General features: G+C 42.5%; 1 protein-coding gene across 13 annotated transcripts in view; it reads right to left on the reverse strand.

Annotated features, from left to right (window-relative positions):
- The window catches only part of RGL1 (ral guanine nucleotide dissociation stimulator like 1), a 154,259-nt gene that overhangs the window by 46,222 nt on the left and 88,733 nt on the right, over positions 1-19,304 (reverse strand). For 9 of the 13 annotated variants that reach the window (XM_065554470.1, XM_065554466.1, XM_065554467.1 and 6 more), the window contains one exon: positions 7,678-7,755. The exons of the other annotated variants lie outside the window; for them this stretch is intronic. In XM_065554470.1, the coding sequence (XP_065410542.1) occupies positions 7,678-7,755 (78 nt within the window). The remainder of the gene's footprint in view (positions 1-7,677; positions 7,756-19,304) is intronic. 13 annotated transcript variants of the gene reach the window in all.

Raw genomic sequence — 19,304 nt, forward strand, 5'->3', positions numbered from 1 at the left:
CCAGGGGTCTGGGGCCCTCTGGGGGGCCACAGGCAGGTTTGAGAGGGTCCACCAAGCAGGACCAGTGCTGGGGCCCAGGGCAGAAAGCTGGGAATGAAGCCCAGGACCCTGAGCCCCGCCACCTGGGGCTGAAGCAGTAGCCTGAGCAACTTAGCTTCGCAGGGGCCCTGCGGTGTGGGGCCCCTGCCAATTGTCCTGCTTGCTACCCCCTAATGTTGTCCCTGGCTTTTATATGCAGAAAACCATTTATTGTGGCACAGGTGGGGCATGGAGTTTTTATGGTATGTCAGGGGGGCTCAGAAAGAAAAAGGTTGAGAACCCCTGGTATACTGTACTGCATATCTTGTGGGCTGCCACTGAACGTTGGATTTTAAATTCCTGTCTTGAGAGCCACACAATGTGGGCTCTGTTCAGTAATGCTTTCAAGCTGTTATTCACTAATCTAGAGGTTCTCCTTGCTCCACTGGTATGAACCCTGTCCCTAAAATTTTAAATCCCTTACTCAGCCCATTGTTGGGTGGGAAGAGAGCTGTAGTTTTGTCACCTTTCAAAATGGGTCCACAGGACACCACTCATCACCTCACATTATGCCCCCACAATGCAATGCAATATCCCAAGGCTGACATGCTATGAAGTTATTGCAGTGACCCTAAAGATTCTATTACACCCAGCGAGCAGAGCTAGTAGGACAGGAAACACATGGAAAACCAGAGGGAGAGAGTCCCTCATATCTCTTAACAGCAACTCCATCAGTTGATTCTGGAATGGCATTGATAAGCTACAAGATGAGCTCTGCCCAATATTCCTTGACTGGAAGGATAGCTATGATGTGGGGCCTTGACGGAGCAAGTCCTGATGCAGAGGTCCAGATGGGATTTTTGAGGACCTTTCTCTGCGAAGGTAGCCACACAGCATTTTTCTTACCCCAGCTGGTACTAAAGAAAAAGTTTGGGGATCTTAGTGGCTTGATTGGGGTTAAAAATTCTGCCAAGTCCACCACTATTATCCCCAGGATGAGAAATTTTTATGAACATAATCTATGCTTTCAGCTCTGCACAGCACCAAGTATATTTGCAAAAGGGGTTATATAAGATGGCTGACTAGTTTCTTACGGAATCAGCCAGCCGGACAGGAAGCTTTTGTTCCTATGACCTCCCCTTTCCTAAATCCACGCTACATACCAACAGCCGAACTGTGCTTTGCAAGGGCCAGTCCCACCATTCCTGTTTCACATGATTTCCAAGATTTCCTTCACAAATGAAGTTAACCCAACCATATTGTCTCAGTTCTACCTTGTCTAAAGTAGTATGGGAATCATGTTGTTTGCTACTTTCAAATCCTCAGGAACATCTCCTGAAGCCAGGGAAAGCCTTGTACAAATGTCAGCCAAAGGTTCACAGATTTCCCTCCCATAGTATCTGGTTCTTTAAGTACACCAAACCCTTTTATAAGCAGCTGAAATAATAAGCTTTACAGGTAACAAAAGGCAAATTCTCTGTCACAAAAGGGTCTGGATCAATAGTTTATTAAAAATAACCTTCCCCCACCCCAAGCATTCTATAACAATAGCCCAAAACATTACAGCATTGGTATTGAAGGTTCTAGTGTTTTGGATAATTAACATGGAACACTGTAGTGCTTTATTAGAGCTGAACCTCTAAGAATGTCACATGGTCATTATTACCGAGAGGCTTTGTGGAAGCCTCCTGTGCCGCAGGAGAAGGAGGGGTTAGACATGAACTTGATGCCTGATTCATTTCCTGCATCAGATTCCAAGTTCCTTTTATAGTTCTAGCAAAAGCAGATTCAGTTGGATTTGACATTAGCTGAGTGAACAAAGGCACCAAGCATTTAGAAATGTTTTGATTCACTTTTGCTCCTTGTCGCTTAATGGATACATAGGGGATGTCATGAACTGGTAAACTGAAATCAATTTTAGAAGGAAAGATACAGTCTTCTCTGTTTCCATCTTCTTGGATGTGGCTCCAGTTCATTGGGGACTCAAACCTCAATCCTCTGTCATGCTGGTGCAGCAGTTATGCTTGGGGATATGGGAGAAGAGAACTGTTTGTGGGCTTCCAGTGAGTGGGAAGCTCACTGATTCTTTGCACTACAAAAGAGCTTGTATATTTCCCGAACCTCAGTTTGATTGAGACAAGCAATCTCCTTTTTCATAGTACCCTTAATGTGGTTTCACTATGCTGCAAAATAAAATCAAATAATTAAAATAAATAAAGCTAACTAAAAATGCCTACTAAATATCTGATACCACAATCAGGAGGCTGAGTTTCTGACTCGGAAGCTTTCTTTTCAGTATCTTTGAGAAATATAACTTTGAATTGGGTTTACTGAAGCTCTTAGCTTTTCTATTTTGGCTCAAGAGCATCCATGTAAATTAATGGATTCAAATGTAATTCACTTTCTTTACTGTGTAACATATGTGAAACATTTCCATTATTACTGTTATTAGATTTTGTTTGCTCTGTCTATTGATATCCTTTGAATAGTAATTTCACTGGCTAAATATATGAGGCATTTCTATGTACAGGTAAGAATATAAGATCATATTGTTTACAGACAACATTCTCTGATATCTCTCCAAATCAGATTATTCAATGCAATGCCTAACCTGACTCAGCATTTCTCTGTGGACATACGCAAGTATCAGGACACTGACTCAGCATTTCTCTGTGGACATACGCAAGTATCAGGACACTGAATAAATATGATCAAATCAGTGGATTTGTCGCAACTTAATTAACATTAAACTTGTCCCCCTTTACTGCAAACATCGCAAATGAACCTCTAAATTTAGATTAGACACTTCTAATCTGCAGTCTAATCTGAAGACTGATTCATCACTTCTACGAACTGTTACTATGAGCCTTTTAAGTTGATGGCTAGATTCTAAGCACCTTTAGCTGGAGTGCATAATGTGCCACTTACCAAGCACTCCCAGTGTCACAACCCCAGCAGTGAACCACAGGCACATGATCACAGCACATTTGACCCTGACAACTGCTAAAATGTTCTCCGGTATCCATTTAAAGCACCGATCTGCAACCCAGACAAGCAGCTGCAACACTTTGTACTGCAAAGGCTTTACCAGTCTCCATCTATCCAGAATGAGCTCTGGCCAACTCTAAATGCTTGCTATCTTAAGTATGAGAAATATTCAGTTTCTTTAATGTGTTGCCTCTTTAATACATTTGGGACTGTGCCCATATGTCTAAGTTGTGGGTATTAGTACAGCAGTCTGTCAGCACTAAACTAGCCCTGAATTTAAACTTAATATGGAGAATGAGCTTTTTTCAGAGATGTGTAGAGAGTACAACCTCTATCAATGCCAAGAAGCTGATTCAGGACCTGTTCACCACTGCTCTGGTACCTATTCTGTGATTGAGGGATATCTCTTGAAAGCTTGTCTTTCTTATGCACAATACACTAAACAACTTCAGTAAACCTGGGACCCCTAAATAGCTTGGCTTGGCTGATCCACTCCACAGAATTCTTAAAATGGGCATGAAAGCTCATGGATATAACTTTATCTTTCTAGTGTCCCATGGCTAATGCCAATGTAGCCTGTGGGGTCTTTGTACCAGAGGTGCACTGGGAATATTAAAACAGCAAAAAATAATGTAGCATTTTCCTATATATTGGTTACAAGGTAATGAGACAACCCAGGCACACATCTGAACTATACAGCCTAGTTGTCAAAAAGCTAACTGGTCTATTGTGTAAACTTCTAGGCATTCAATACTATCATATTGTCTTATTTCTTCTCTTAGCTGTACTCTTGATATAGATTTTTATTTTGCCTTGCTTCGTGTATTCTTTTATCCTGAACCAACATACTCCTTATTTGTCCAACACAATAGACGACAGGGTTGTTATGACCCAAAATGCCAGAGCAAATCTCTATTTTTATTTTTTTTAAAAAGAACCATGAGATCTTTAATAGCCCTGGAGAGCAGACAGGCCATTATTTTTTAAAGTCTGATCCTAAAGTTGTTTTTAAAATCATAACGCTTATGTAGCATATTTGTACAAAACCAGCGGAAGTGTGGTTTTAAATTTTATGATGAGGTACTAAAATCCCAGACGTAACTCTGAACTGTCACAATAGAAGGCTGGTAAAGTATATGAGAAAGAAAAAAATTGTTGACTATATGATTCCCTGTGAGAGACTATCCACAGAGAAATGCTGAGACAGGTTATTTCTAGCCACCAACACTACCAATTCTTCTTATTATTTCTTTCATCCTTATAAAAATGTGAGCATAAGATGTATCGGTTTTTTCTTCTATGAGAAATGAGTTATGAAATCATATCTGAATTAGAATCGCAAGCCAAGAGAAAGTCTGAGTTACCAGTACCACGTATTATACAAGATGACCAGAAAGCTATCCACTTCCTAGAATCTATCATTAAAGTTAGAGGCTAGTAGGCAGAGCAGCCAAGGGGGATGCAGTGGGAAATGGTGAGGAATGAGTGTGAATTTGTAGTTATAAAGCATCTGTGTAAAGCACGTATACATTTTATAGATTTATTAATCTGATGCGTTTTGTTATAAATTTTTAGTATGAAACTTTTTGTAAATTAATAAAAAAAAAGAATGTGGATAAAATTCATACATGCAGTAAGAAGTTACCACTCCCATGGAGGTCTCGGGATCAAATTCATCAGTGCTGGAAATGTTAGTGTAAGTTACGTGCTGGATGTAGATTCATTGGAATAAGTATTTAAGTGATAAAGCAATATAACTTGCACCAATTTAGCATTCGGGGTTGTGCAAAAGTGCATTAATTATGTATCGAGAGGGAAGAAGCTACGGTGTAGCAGGAAAAGCAAATAGCAGGAAGGTGTTAAAGTGTGCAAGGCAGTGCTGCTTAAAAAAACCCACAACACATTGCTACTTCTGTTGCTCTTTCACTTCCACACACTTGACATGCAATTGACTGTCATTTTGCACATACATTGAATGACAATACCTCACTATTTTCACTCATTTTCTCTCAAATTTACATCCAGGGTCAAATTTTACTCCTACATGGGTATAAATCCAGAGTGACTCCCCAAAGACATTGAAGTTTGTCTGAATTTACATCGGTGAAAGTATCTTCTCCATTTTTGTTCTCTCCTCTTCCCCTCTTCTGCTTTCAATTTTTTCCTTATATTATCTTTTTTCCTTCTTTGTTGGTATATTTTTCAAGCACATTTTCAATAACTGTTTTTCCAACGATACCAATGTTTTCAATGGTACATTTTAAAATTCACCACTCGTGAGTAACACCCCCATCTCAAACTCATGCTGACAAACCCCTATGCTACACCACACCACTACATATTCCCTATACTTCACAGATATATTTGGTCCTCAGCTGTTTATTTTCCCATGAAACTCACTCAAATCCATCATCTGTTTTGCAACAAGATCTTGCCTTACCTCAAGTTTTATGGCTGGGTTGACCCAAACACAGAGAGGTCAAGTGGCTTGCCCAAAGTCATAAGGGATTCAATGGCTCAGCTTGGACTGGAGCCCAGGACCCTTTGGCCTTCAGCCATTTTCTTTACCCACCACATTTTACTGCCTTCTCTGTATTTCTGACATATTTAAAAACTACCACATGTGCTTGAATGAGTGCTTTATGACAAAATGGGGAGACAATACAGCTAGCTCTATTTTCCCTACAGCAGAGAGGAATCAGAGACTCAAACTGCCGTGTTGAACCCAGTACAAATGCCTTGACAGCCAGTACATTTCTTCTTCCAAACTCTCAAACCTATCAATGGTTAGCTCTTAATTTCTGACCTCATTTATTTAAAGGTGATCAAGTGTATAACAAAAATTACTACAGGATAATACTTCGTCTCTGAGTGAAGCCTTCTGTTGAGGATCTCATAGTATTTTACAAACATTAATTAAGCGCCACTACACTCCTGTATGTTCATTACTGGTATTTTTCAGATGGAGAAACTGTAAGGCCCAGAGAGGTTAAGCAATTTGCCTAAGGTCACCAAGCAAATCGGGGGTGGTCTACACTAGAAAATTAGATTGACCCAGCTATGTTGCTCCAGGGTGTAAAAATACACCCTCCTGAGCAATATAGTTAAGCCCACCTAAGTCCCCATGTAGATGGTACTAGATTGACAGAAAAATTCTTCCATCAGCCTAGCTCCCACCTCTTGGGGAGGTGGATTTCCTATGTCGATGAGAGAACCCCTCCCGTTAGCATAGGTAATGTCTACGCTGAGGCACTACAGAGACACAGTTACAGTTCTGTAGTGTTTCACATGTAGACAAACCCTCAGTTTAAGAGTGGGCAGTAGAAGCAGGAAGTCTTGATTTCCAAAGCATGGTCCCTAACCACTAACCCACATTCCGTCCCTGTTAAACCCACACAGCAAAGGGCAGCAGGGTATGGAGCCCACTCTCAAACTTACAGTTTGAGTAGGGTTTATATCATCTCAAGTCCAGATTTGCCAGCTCAGCTTCAATAAGATGCCCCACAGCATGCTATGCTGTGACATCACAATCAGCACAGAGACCCAGTAGAGTAAGGAGCTGGGCTGTGCTGGGGTTGGCGTGTCAGATAAGCTGGCAATGTTTTAGAATATAATGCTGTTTTGAAAAACTATGCCATACTCTATAAAACCCACCTACCTGTGTCTTAGGAATAGACAATGCTGGAATAGGGAATGAAAACCCCACCTCCTCCCCCCTCTCAAAAACCCCAACATCAGTTAAAATGTTATTTCTAGCAGGAAAACATACTAGAGTAAGAGCTTGGAACACTGGTTATGCTGTATATGGCATGTGATGGGAAAGGAGTGTTGGACTTATTTTTTCAAAACAAACTGAAGAATTTGAAAGCTGTGGATTCCTTTCTTCAGTTATGCAACAGACAAACCAGCAAAATGAAATTAAGAAACATTTAATAATGCTCCCATCGATGGAATTTGTGACAGTATTATGGGGAAGTTGACAGCACTGACACGCTGTACAGAGCTGAGTCAAAGGTCTTTACTCAGGGTAATCAAATACAATCATCCAGCTATTTTATGCTGCCGTTGCAGATGCAAATTGTAGATCATTCAGGTGTCAAAGTACAAATACTGTGACCTAAGATTCATTTTACTCTTGACTCTTAAAGATAAATAATATTTCACATGAAATTAAAAAGAGAGAAAGGTAACTATTCTTTTACATTTAATATTTTTAAATAGCTTCACCATTTTGCACACAACATACCATGCCATCAAAACTTAAAAATGACTTTAGAATCATGTACAGAGCCTGGCACAAGCAGGCCCTCATCGCCACTTGGGGTCTCAAGGCACTATCGCAATACAATACAAAATCAATAATAAAGAATAATCATATATTTTTGTGGATAAGAAAAGCAAGGGAAACAAACATGCTTAGTTTCTCACTATAATGTGTTGGCCACCACATGAAACAGGTCTGATCTGTTCTGGGAAAGTTCCCCTGCCTCCCTCAGAGATTTGAGGTTTGTACTATCTGTTAGAGTTATGACAGAGTTACTGCTTTGTGTTATCAAAACGAGCATGGATTGCTGTGTATTTTCAAAGGAAAAGAGGATTATGTTGACCACATCCTTTCTCAATATCCAATCCTGACTGAGGTTTTGCTGTACAGCATAAAGCCACACTTACTTCCTGAGCACTGTTTTAGACTCTGAGGAATTCTGGCTTCCATCTTCTTCACAGTTTGAGGTCTCCAGGTTTCCATACCTATACAACAAGATGGATATTTCAGGCTGTTGCTAAAAATCAAGCCTAAATAATAAGGACTCAAAGGTTATAAGGACTCAGTTTCCACCTAATGGAATATTGGTATATTATTATTATTGCAATAATTTTAAATGCTTTCTTATTTTGGGCAACAAATGAAAATATATGACATTATACACACATCCATGCATGTTTGGTTACTTGTGTTATTCAGGAATCTGTAGCCATTCACACAGAGTGAATGGAGCAAAGGTGTATACTGGATTTGTTTCTAAAGTGTGCAGTCTTAAGCCATATAGGAAGTATGAATGAAGTAGACACAGTGAGCTTTCTAATTTGTGTACACAAAGTAGCTATCAAGTAGATTAGGGTCCATGGCTCACAGTGGAATGGTGATGAGGAAGATGCTTCTTCTGCATTTGTATAGATAAGAGGTGAGATTTTGGTGTCTTCTACAATGATGGAGGTCATTTCAGCAATGTAGATGAAATACAGTGTTTGGATATATGGGAGTTGTTTACAGAACCTTAATTCCAAATACCTTGGTTTTCATTTTTTGTTTAGTAATTACTACAACATTCTATCAATAATGCTTTAAATTAATGTGATATGTTGTTACAAGCTTAAGTCTATCTTGAGGCATTTTATCTAGGAATCTCCTTTGTTTTTAGAAAGGAAATATCAAAACACTGACATGTACATGTACATTGATGTGAACTGTCATTTTTATCTCCTTGAACTTGACTGATTCATTTGTAGTCTCCCAAATGGCTGTGGCAACATGTCCCTACCATGGGGGAGATGGGAATATGGTTGGGAATGTGATCTCTAGTGATTCAAGTAGGGAAGTGTGAGTAAGAATGCCTAGGTTCTATTCCCAGGTCTACCATTGACTTGTGATAGGATCCTGGACACATCTGTTAGGCCAGCATTTTCAGAAGCAGCCTCTAATTTTAGGTTCCCACTTTCTATACCTTAAGCCTGATTTTCAGAGGTGCTCACCTCGAGTTGTGTGCACTCTCCACACTTCTCAAAAATCAGACCCATGGTCAGGCTAGTGAACCCCCCTACTCAAGCAACACCAGTGTTAGTTATATCCCTGGCTTATACCCAGACTGAAAGGTAAGTAATTTATCTACATCAGAGGGGTCCAGTGACGCAACCAATTCTGCACCATTAAAGCCAATGAGAATTTTGTGTCTGATTCAGCTGGAACAGGAGCTGGGTTGGGAAAACGTGCCACTGGGTAACATGGAAGGATTTGGAAGAAAGGAGACCTGCCTCTAGATCCCTTTACCTCCAACCTCACAAGTGGTATGGGTTTAATACAACTTCAGGAAAAGAGGGCCACATACTGAATCACTAACACCTCTTTCTACAGCACCTATACATGAAGATTTCTTATCAAAGTACTGATCCACCCTCCCCTACATCAAGGCCATGATGACGTTGTGAAGGTCAACTGTTGGCATTTAAGCCTGGAAGTCCTCCCAAAACCAGCCGGCTGCTATCTGCTATAAGGTGAAAAGTATGTTTGAGCATTACTGTCCATACTAGTAAAAATGATTTGCTCTTCTATAGCACATTTCATCTGAGAACATCAAAGCACGTTACAAATAGTAACAGGGCTGCCCAGAGGGGGGGGCAAGTGGGGCAATTTGCCCCAGGCCCCGCAGGGGCCCCCACGAGAATATAGTATTCTATAGTATTGCAACTTTTTTTTATGGAAGGGGACCCCAAAATTGCTTTGCTCCAGACCCCCTGAATCCTCTGGGTGGCCCTGAATAGTAATGAGTTAAGTCTCAACAGTCCTGCAAGGCAGGTGTAGTGTTGTCATCATCCTTGCTTTACCGATGGAGAAACTAAGGCACAGAGAGAGAGTAAGTGACTAACTCAAGCTCTCACAGCAAGTCTGTGAGAAAACCGGAAAGAGCTTGGAGAATGAACTTTGCTCTTCCCAACCCCTAGGGGTGAGCTCTCCAGAACAGGGTTCAGGCACACTGATGGGGCAGCGTGCAGGGAGCTTGCCCTGTTTGCTGCCCAAGTTCTGTGGATAAAGAGAGGATTTCACTCTTCAGTGCCACTGGGTACCCTACGCCAGAAGTAAATTCACTAAAAAGTATATTTTAAAAGTAAAATGGGGATGGGGGCAAACCTTTAATATGCAAATGATTTGCAAAGGCAGAAACTTTCCCTGCAAGCAGTGGCAAAGATAATTATTTGCTGCCATTCAGATCTGAAGTTATCTGTGGATATTGGTTTTTATAATCAGGGCCAGCTCCAGGCACCAGCCTATCAAGCATGTGCTTGGGGCAGCACCTGGAGGGGGGCGGCGCTCCAGCCGGTCGGGGAGAGCAGGGCCGCGGCTGGACTCTCCACCCTCCTCCCGGCGCTCCGGCCGGCCGGGGAGAGCGGGGCTGCGGCCGGGCTTTCTGCCCTCCTCCTGGCGCTCCGGCCAGTTGGGGAGAGCAGGGCCGCGGCTGGGCTTTCCGCCCTCCCCGCGGCGCTCCGGCCAGCCAGGGAGAGTGGGGCCATTGCACCCTCCCCTGCCCTGCTCCCCGCCGGGGGGCCGGGAGCGGCAGGAGGCTTTTTTGCCTGGGGCGGCAAAAAAGCCAGAGTCGGCCCTGTTTATAATTCACCATTAATTCTTTCAACAAAATTGAATAAGCAATGGAACAGTGTCATTATTCCAGTACTAGATATCCTCCTTACATGAAATGTTAGCAAAACGCTGACAGAATGTCAGGCACACACATCTAAATCCCATTAGTGAAACAAATGTTGAACTTAACAATCAAATAGCAATACAAGCAGGCAATTATCCATAACAAAACAGAATACCAAATAACACTAACTCGTTTCCAAAACCCAAATCACAGCCTGTCTCACTATGAAAGGGCTTTGGACATACAACAGAACATTAAATATGGGTGCGGAGGAGTTTACAATGCCTCTAACATACAGAATAGCATTGCTGCAGACTTCCACTACTCTGCCCTCATCAGGTCCTGGACAAAGATCTATTCACTGAATAGCATTGTATGAATGCTTTGCATACAAAAAGACATGAGAAACAAAAGGATCCCACAGCCCGTGGAACTTTTCAACCTTGTCCAGTGTTTGGAAGATTATACTTCATGCAGAGGCACTAAATGAGCAAATGAAACCAGAATGTGATTCACAGTATTTAAGTTTTAAATGCTGAACAATGGATAAGAAATATACCCTATCCATTGAAGATTTTTGGGGGGGGGGCTACTGTTTAACCACTTAATGGTTAGGGAGGCATAAAAAGTGTGGCCCTTAGTGTGGATCCCAAACATAAACCCAAACAACGCTTGCATGTTACAAAATAAACATTACATAACTGTCTCATATATATCTTGCTTCTTTCATTCATTAAGGATCTGTATACACTTTCAAACTATATAAATACTGCCCTACTGAAATGCAGCCACTTCAGAAGTGGAAGGAGGCAACCAGCCAGTATACAGCAAAACAATATAGAAGGGAAAAATATTTTGGCAAATGACACTGGGCCAAATGCCCTTTCTTAAGAAAAGTGCATTGGGATCCTTAATGTTCATGCAAAGTGAGCAGTACTACAGGTTTAAAGAATCTCAGAGGCTCACCCACTGTTTATTATTCGGAGGGGCTCGGTCCGGGGGGGGGCCAGGCGCGGGGAAGGGGAAGGGGTGGCAGGCGGGCACTGCTCGCTTCTCCCGGGGGCTGGGGGGAGTGGAGCAGTGGGGCAGGCAGCAGCTGGCGAGATCCCCTCTCCCCAGCAGCTTCCTGCTTCCCTCGGCCCGGGGAGCCCAGCATTTTTTTTCAAAAGCGGCGCCTGCCGGGCCGGCGCTGGGCTCCTGCAGGCAAGGGGGGGGACGGGCAGCACAGCCGGACTCTGGAGGAGCCATTGGGGGTGAGGGGGGCGGCGGGCACGGCTGGCGGAGCGAAGGGGCCAGCAGTCAAACTGAAGAAATAATTTTCTTTTTATTTATCAGCTTATGCTGAGCAAACAGACACCATTATGATGAACACATGCTAGTAACTTGGGCAGAGGGTTTCAAAACCATTAGAGCAGTATTTCTCAACCTTTTATACCAGGGACCAGCTTGCTGCCTTCTAAACTACATCAGGGAGATCTCAGGGACCGGTGCCAGTCCACAGGCTGGTCGTTGGGAAACACGGCTCTAAGGGATTCAGGTACCTAACACCTATTAATTTTAAGAGATGAGGACATCAAATTCATTTTAGGTAGCTTTGAAAATCAAACCTTTGTTTTTATTTTTTTAATGCACTTGCATAGGCACAAGATTTTGTTTAGATCTACTTCAACCTAAAGGGTCACAAGAAAGCCTTTGGAATTTGGAGGGATCCAAAATAAATAAATAAATAAGCCTCAAATTTCTTAAGTATAACACAAAAACTCCCTTGAGCTCCTAAAGTGTTGAATGGGTTTACATGTAATCTTCCATAACATTTAAATTTTACTCAAAGAGTACATGGTAAAACCTTGGCTAGGATTAATATTTATTTTCACACCTGCTAAAGAGCCTAATCTAAAGCCTATTCAGGTGAGTGGGAGACTTTCCCAAAGGATTTAAACCCTGCCTTTAACTGAAAAATCAAAATCTCCCTTTGCCTGTATTACATATTTTTAAAAAATCTGAGATCTATATTTTTACAGCAATTGCATTTGTTTGAATGAGAAATTAAACATTTCTCATTAAAACAATTTACACATTTTAAAAGTCAGATTTGAAACTAACTTGTCTTATACCCTGTGCAATGCTTTTCATTTCAGCAGTGTAAACTAAGGCAGAATTTGCTCCTGAGAGTTTTTCCTATTCTAATGCACAGATGCAAATTGCCCTTGTTAAAATTCAATTCATTTTCAGTTTTTGTGGGTCTTACATCTGACTTTTTCTTCCCAAGTCAATGTCCCACAGTCACACGTAGACCATTCAAAATTTTCCTCCTTAAATTTCATCTTACTCATCTCTTTGAACAGTTGGTTTGGTGCGTCTGTGAAACAACAGTACAAGAGGTTGATGCTGGAGCTGAAAACAGTCAGTACAAGCCTCATGTGATCACGTGCCTCCTGCCGTGAGAAGATTGAGCCCAGGTGTGTTTTGGTTTTGGGGGACCCCTCCTGAGAGCAGGATCCTGCTTTCCTATGTCATGCAGAGAGAATTAAAGGGAGCATAAATTGCATGTGGCTCTTTGGCACCTTTAAGACTAACAGAAGTATTGGAGCATAAGCTTTCGTGGGTAAAAACCTCACTTCTTCAGATGCAAGAAGTGAGGTTTTTACCCAGGAAAGCTTATGCTCCAATACTTCTGTTAGTCTTAAAGGTACCACAGGACCCTCTGTTGCTTTTTACAGATTCAGACTAACACGGCTACCCCTCTGTTATGTGGCTCTTTGTGCATTCAGCCATATATGGAGAAAAAACAACCGATTCCCCCATGTCCATATACGAAATGAAGAGCACAAGGTGTAGTCTGGAAAGCCCTAGTAAGATTCTGTACAACTTGTTTCTTAATGTTGGTAAGGAAAAGTAACATCCATATTTTAATCAGTAGGTGTCTTAGGACAGAGGTTCTCAAACTGTGGTCCATGAGCTCCATTCAGGTGGTCCGCAGATAATTCCTTCTAAGGTGCGTGCCTTGGCGGCTGCACACGACAAAATGAAGGGCCACCACCTAATTAGCGGAGCCACTAATTAGGTGCCTGGACCCTGGAGAAGACGCACATATAAGGTGAGGTGGTGGCCTTGGCTGAAAGAGGGGGTAGATGGGATGGGGCAGTAGGGTGAGAAGAGGGGGTGGGGGGAATTAGGGACATACAAGGCTGCGGTGGCGAGAGAAAGGCGACTTTCCCCAGCTCCAGGGCTGCGGCTGCCGGGGCGGCCCTTCTTCCCAGCCTCAGCTCTGTGGCTGTTGTGGGGGTGAGAGACCCCCCTCCTTCTCACCCCAGCTCCAGGGCTGCTGCGGTGAGGGAGAGACTCCCCCCCTCCTTCCCAGCCCCAGCTTGGGGGCTGCCGCAGCGGGGGAAAGAGACCCCTCCTCCTTCCCAGCCTAGGGGCTGCCGCAGTGGGGAAGAGAGGGCACATCCATCGCATTAGAAAAGTAAGACTACTGATATTAAAATATGAGTTGTGTGCTTTTATTTGTAGAACAAAACAATTATTATTTTAAGGTTTTTTTATATAGCATTTTTATCCAAAGTGCTTTACAATAGTTAGCTAATGGTACAAACAATATTTGGATAGATCATTAATTGGTCCGCCGAGACCCTCAGCAATTTTCAAGTGGTCTGTGAAAAAAAAAAGTTTGAGAATCACTGTCTTAGGAAAAGCCTAGGTTGGGAAAAGATGGATATACCTGGATTTTTTCAGTTTCTCAGGGAGAAGATCACAAAAAAAATCTCATCGAGCTGCAGGTTAATTTAACCAAAGCACAAGTTATTTGGAACTTTCTGCATATATACCAAAATATCTTTTCTGACTTGTCTTTTCTCTGGCATCAGCTTTCTTTATCGTTTTCCCATTCACAGCATCAAGCATAGCTTACAGTAATGGGTTTCAGCATAATTACAACCTGGCCTATTTCTTGTTAACCAGAACTCATTTTTCACACCCAGAATTCGGATCATGCTTATAATACATCAGACATGATACCATGAAAACCATGTCTGATATATGAACCATATCCACTCCCCCAAACATACCATTCCTGCAGGCAAAAATTATTTTCTACAAATGTGAAATTCACCTCCCAACCTGGGGCCAGGTCATAGAGCTGCATCCTACCTCTACAAAGTATTTTGACTGTATCCAGCAATCTCAGATCAAGTAGCCCCTGTTCTGGCTTGGTCCCATCACCATTTTTTATAGGACCAGGGAAGAGTACAGACAGAACAGTGACAGCTGCTCCACCTACAGTCCCCCTCCCCCACTTCTACCACCAAGGGTAAATGTAGGGCTTAAGTGGTTGTATGTCTACACTGCAATTAAACACCCATGGCTGGCCCATGTCAGCTGACTCAGGCAGCAGGGCTCAGGCGAGTGGGGAATTCTTCCATCAACCTAGTGCTGTCTACACTAGGGGTTAGGTTAGCTTCCCCACGCTGCTTCGGGGTGTGGATTTTTCCTCCCCTGAGTGACATAGTTGGGTTGACCTAAATTTTCAGTGTAGATCAGGATTTACTGACATGAGGAGGTGCCATTAACTTCAATTCATCCACTTGTCTGAGTGAGGGTTGCAGGCTTTGACTCATGTTTTCCAGCACCAAGTGCAACAGGGTCTCAACTGGTGACTAGGGTTTCTAGGTGCTACTGCAATACAAATTATCTAAGAGAGAGAGAAAGCCCAGCCCTCTGGGGTGCTGCATGCCCTTGGCTCCCACTGACTTTCAAGGCACTGAGGGTGCCCAGCACCTCACAGAAGTAGGCTCCCACTATACTTTTCACCTTAGCTAACAGAAGATACAGCAGTGACTAAAGTGTTGGAGACCGGGGAGTGGGTGGTCTTGCCTAATGGTCAGGGCAGGAATCTTCCCTAATGGTTGGAACAGAGGTGACCAGACCCAGTAGCCAGACCCAGATCAGGAGCCAAGTTGCCAAGTACAAGGAGTGAGCCAGAGCAAGAGCCGATAGCCAGGTGTCAGAGCCATGGTCAGAGGCCGAGATGGTATCAAAAGCCAGGAATCAGGAGCCAAGGGTGAGAGCAGCATCCAGAACAGGAGCAGGAGCCAGAAGCAGCAACTAGGAACTGGGAGCCAGGAACAAGGAGCTGGAGGCAGGAGCAGAAGTCAGGTGCCAGGCTCAGAAGAAGCAAAGAAGGACCTGAGAGTAGGAGCAGGACACAGCAATGTGGGAATGGAACAATATTGTGCAGCCAGGGACCCAAGCCTTCTGCAGGGTTTAATGATGTGCCTGCTGGAGTCTTCAGCCAACCAGACATTAGCTGAACCATTTTTAGAAGTGGGCTCCAATGTTGCACATGCAACATGGGTAACTGCTTATCTACCTACATGCACAGTCAAATGAAAATCTGGGCCATTTAAACAGAGATCATACAAAATGCACATGCTCAAATTTAAAAGCTGGCTAAAGACTTAGCCCTGTATGCAAAATATACCCTTTAATTCCCCCCACCCCCCGCCACCACTTCCTCCTTTTTTTAAAAAAAAACCCTCTTTTTACTGAAGCATGGACGAGGCAATTTTATGCTGGTGGGAAGAGACTGGTATAAAATATACTAAACACCAGAGTATTGGTCAGTCTAACACTAAGATTACAAGTTGAAATGCTCAAAAGCAAGGATATGAAAATATTAAGGACTTCATGGTAATGTTAACTCAGCCCCACTGCACAAAGTGTACACTTTAGGGGCTAGGTTTAGCAACAAACATTAATATATTAGGCTGTGATTTTTAGAGGAAGCTTAAGGAGTTAGGTGCCCAATGGAATTTGAGCACCTCACTCCTTTAGGTGGCTTTGAAAATCCCTGCTATAATGTACACATTTACAAAGCAACATAGAAATAGAAACTACAACCCTGATGTGTTAACTTTACCATGAGAAACTTACTTTTTTCCAATTTCCTAACCTTTGTGAATCTAAAGTCATAACCTCAACATTACACTAATGTGCATTGCTTAGACTTCATTTTCCTTGGGTTCATCTCCCCTCAGGAAAAAACCCCACAGAGCAATCTGAGAGAGCCTACAAGTTTTCCTGGCAAAGCAAGGGTCTCCAAACGATTCTTTGTGATTCCATTAACTAAATGTAGTTTACTGGAATTTGATCATTTTTATGGTTAAAAACCAAACACCCAAAACCTTGGCTGATGGCTTTGGTATGGTCTGTTCTTGCAAAAGATTATCCCCCGATTCCCATCCCTGAGTTTAGAGTTCTTAAATCCCCAGCTGAAGGGCGTTAATTTTACTGTATTTATTTTGGCACTCATGAACGTGCTGGAGTGACATCTTTGGAGACTGATGTTCCCAACTGAACCACGAAACTGGATCAGCATGAGCAAGCAGAGTGCAGGCCTTCACCTTAGCCCTCCCCTTCCTCCTCACTCCATCCCACCCCACCCCACTCCCGGCTAACGTGCCTCAATCAACCCTGACTTAAACAGACGTCTCAGGGATGACCAGTCCTTGGCCAATATTACAAACAACGGTGCCAGTTGTGTCACTGTGTTTTCAGATGTAGAAACTCATGTAGTAGGAATGCGCAGAGTGACTTATAATGAAAAATATGTCCTTAGCAGTTGCCCCCTTCTACAACAGTTTCCTAATGTATTTATCAGTTGTCCTTATCTGCTCATTTTCCATAGTGACCTATGGCATGAATCACAAGAAATTGCAGGGAATATACAAATCTAGCAGAGTGCCCAGCAATAAGGGGCTAATCCAGCCTTCTTCTGTGTGGCCTCAAATGAGCCTTTGGTGGTGGAACTGAAGCAGTTTTGGCTGCAGAAGGGCTGAAACTGGATATAGGCAGGTTACACATGGCAAGCACAACCTGTGAACAGAATAGGCTACCAGTCCATGAGAGTCCCCTGCACAGTAGTATGTAATAGGCCAAAACAGGGCAAGAGTGTCTGTAGCTTCTCAGGCAGCACATACGGGCCTGCAGAGTTTACTTCAGCTACCAGGCTGAGCTATTCTCCAGAGTGTTGCATTGCAGCCTGGGACTGATTCCTTCCTCCCAACCACAGCACATCTGCTCAGCACCCAATCTAGTCTCCTAGGTGTTGCAGTGGGTTCTGGATTTGCCCCGCAGTGCACGATTGTTTTTACACATTGGTAAGTTACAAATGTACAGTATGTGAACTGGGAAGAGAACGAAGATAACACAAAGAACAAGGATGGTTTTGTGGTAAAGACACTAGATTTGGACATAGAAGACTTAGATTAAATTTCCAAACTTCCTGTGTGAGTGGGCATGTCACTTAATCTCTCTGTGCCTCAGTTTCCCCCCATTAAACTGGGCATAATAATCTCAACAGCACCTAAATGACAACTACAAAGACATAAAAGAGTTGGAGCAACCAAATTAAAAACCCATGCAAAAAAGGGAACACACACATCTCCTGGGCACTTAAAGGGGAAATATGTATTTTATTTCAAATCAAACCATTTGTTAGCTAGAAGTGTGTCATCTGGCTTCAAGCCCCCTTTGACCGTCTGATTTGGATTAATGTAGACACTGGTAACTTCTAATTGTTCATAGCAAAAAGGCAATCTTCTGTTGTACACATCTGATTAATACAGGAGAATGTCAAAGACATGGACGAGAGTACAGTTTGGGAACCAGGACGCAAATCAAAAGCAACTGTACTGTCAGAGAAATTGCGTTTAAAATAGATGCTTTTAAACAAAGTTACGTTGAATTTTTAAGTACACCGCTACCCCGATATAACGCTGTCCTCGGGAGCCAAAAAATCTTACTGCGTTATAGGTGAAACCACGTTATATCGAACTTGCTTTGATCCGCTGGAGCGCACAGCTCCGCCCTCCCGGAGTGCTGCTTTACCGCGTTATATCCGAATTCACGTTATATTGGATCGTGTTATATCAGGATAGAGGTGTACTTATTTTAGTAATTCCAACATATTAGAATTTTTTTTAAGTTCCTGCTGATAGAAATATATCCCTATAAAATAATTATATGCCATAGAAGTTTCATTATTGGATGTGACACAACAAACAAGCCAATCTATAGGCATATATCAGTTTGTTCACTCGTTAAATTTTTTTAACAATTCATTTGCTTATGGGTGAAAGATTCTCAAGGCACACCACTTTAATGTCCCTCATTTTGAGAGTCATCACTCCTTGGAGCTCCAAAGTTCCCTACATTCCACAAAAAATCGGTGTCCCCTCATGTTTATTGTTGAAAATTAGTTACATCAGAAGCAAAGAATCATGAAACTGAGGTTATGGAAAGAGTTGCTCACACTAAAGAAGGAATCCTATAGTATCTTTAGTTCTCTGCATGAATAATATTTGTGTTCTCCTCATTGTGGATTTTTGTCATCCATTGTGTTCCACCTTTGGATCTTGGCAGATTGACAGGGACATTCTTAAGTCTGAAGCTAACCTTGTATTCTTGTTCCCCAGTGTGGCTTCTCTTTCACAACTCCTACATGGCCTTTCTTCTCCTTGTATCTGAACAGTACTTTTTATCATAAGAGTCACGCAGGGCCTGTCTTCTAAGCACTTTAGCATCATTATTAACGAAGTCACACAACAGCTCTGTGAGATAAGCATTATACCCATTTTCCAGATGGGGAAACTGAAGCATGGAGAATATATATGTCTTGCCCAGTACCACATTGGAAGTCAGTGGGATTGCCAAGACTAGAAAACCAGGAGTCCCAACTCCCAGTCTTCTGCTCTAATTACTAGACAATGCTATAGCCTTTCTGTACATCACTTGATTTTGACAACATGCTAACTAAATAAGCACAAGAAATAAAATGCCCCTTTATCCCTTTGGAGGTCAAGTCATAAATAGAGAGAGGGGGGG

This window comes from Chrysemys picta, chromosome 8, assembly GCF_011386835.1.
Source record: "Chrysemys picta bellii isolate R12L10 chromosome 8, ASM1138683v2, whole genome shotgun sequence".
Lineage (NCBI taxonomy): Eukaryota > Metazoa > Chordata > Testudines > Emydidae > Chrysemys > Chrysemys picta.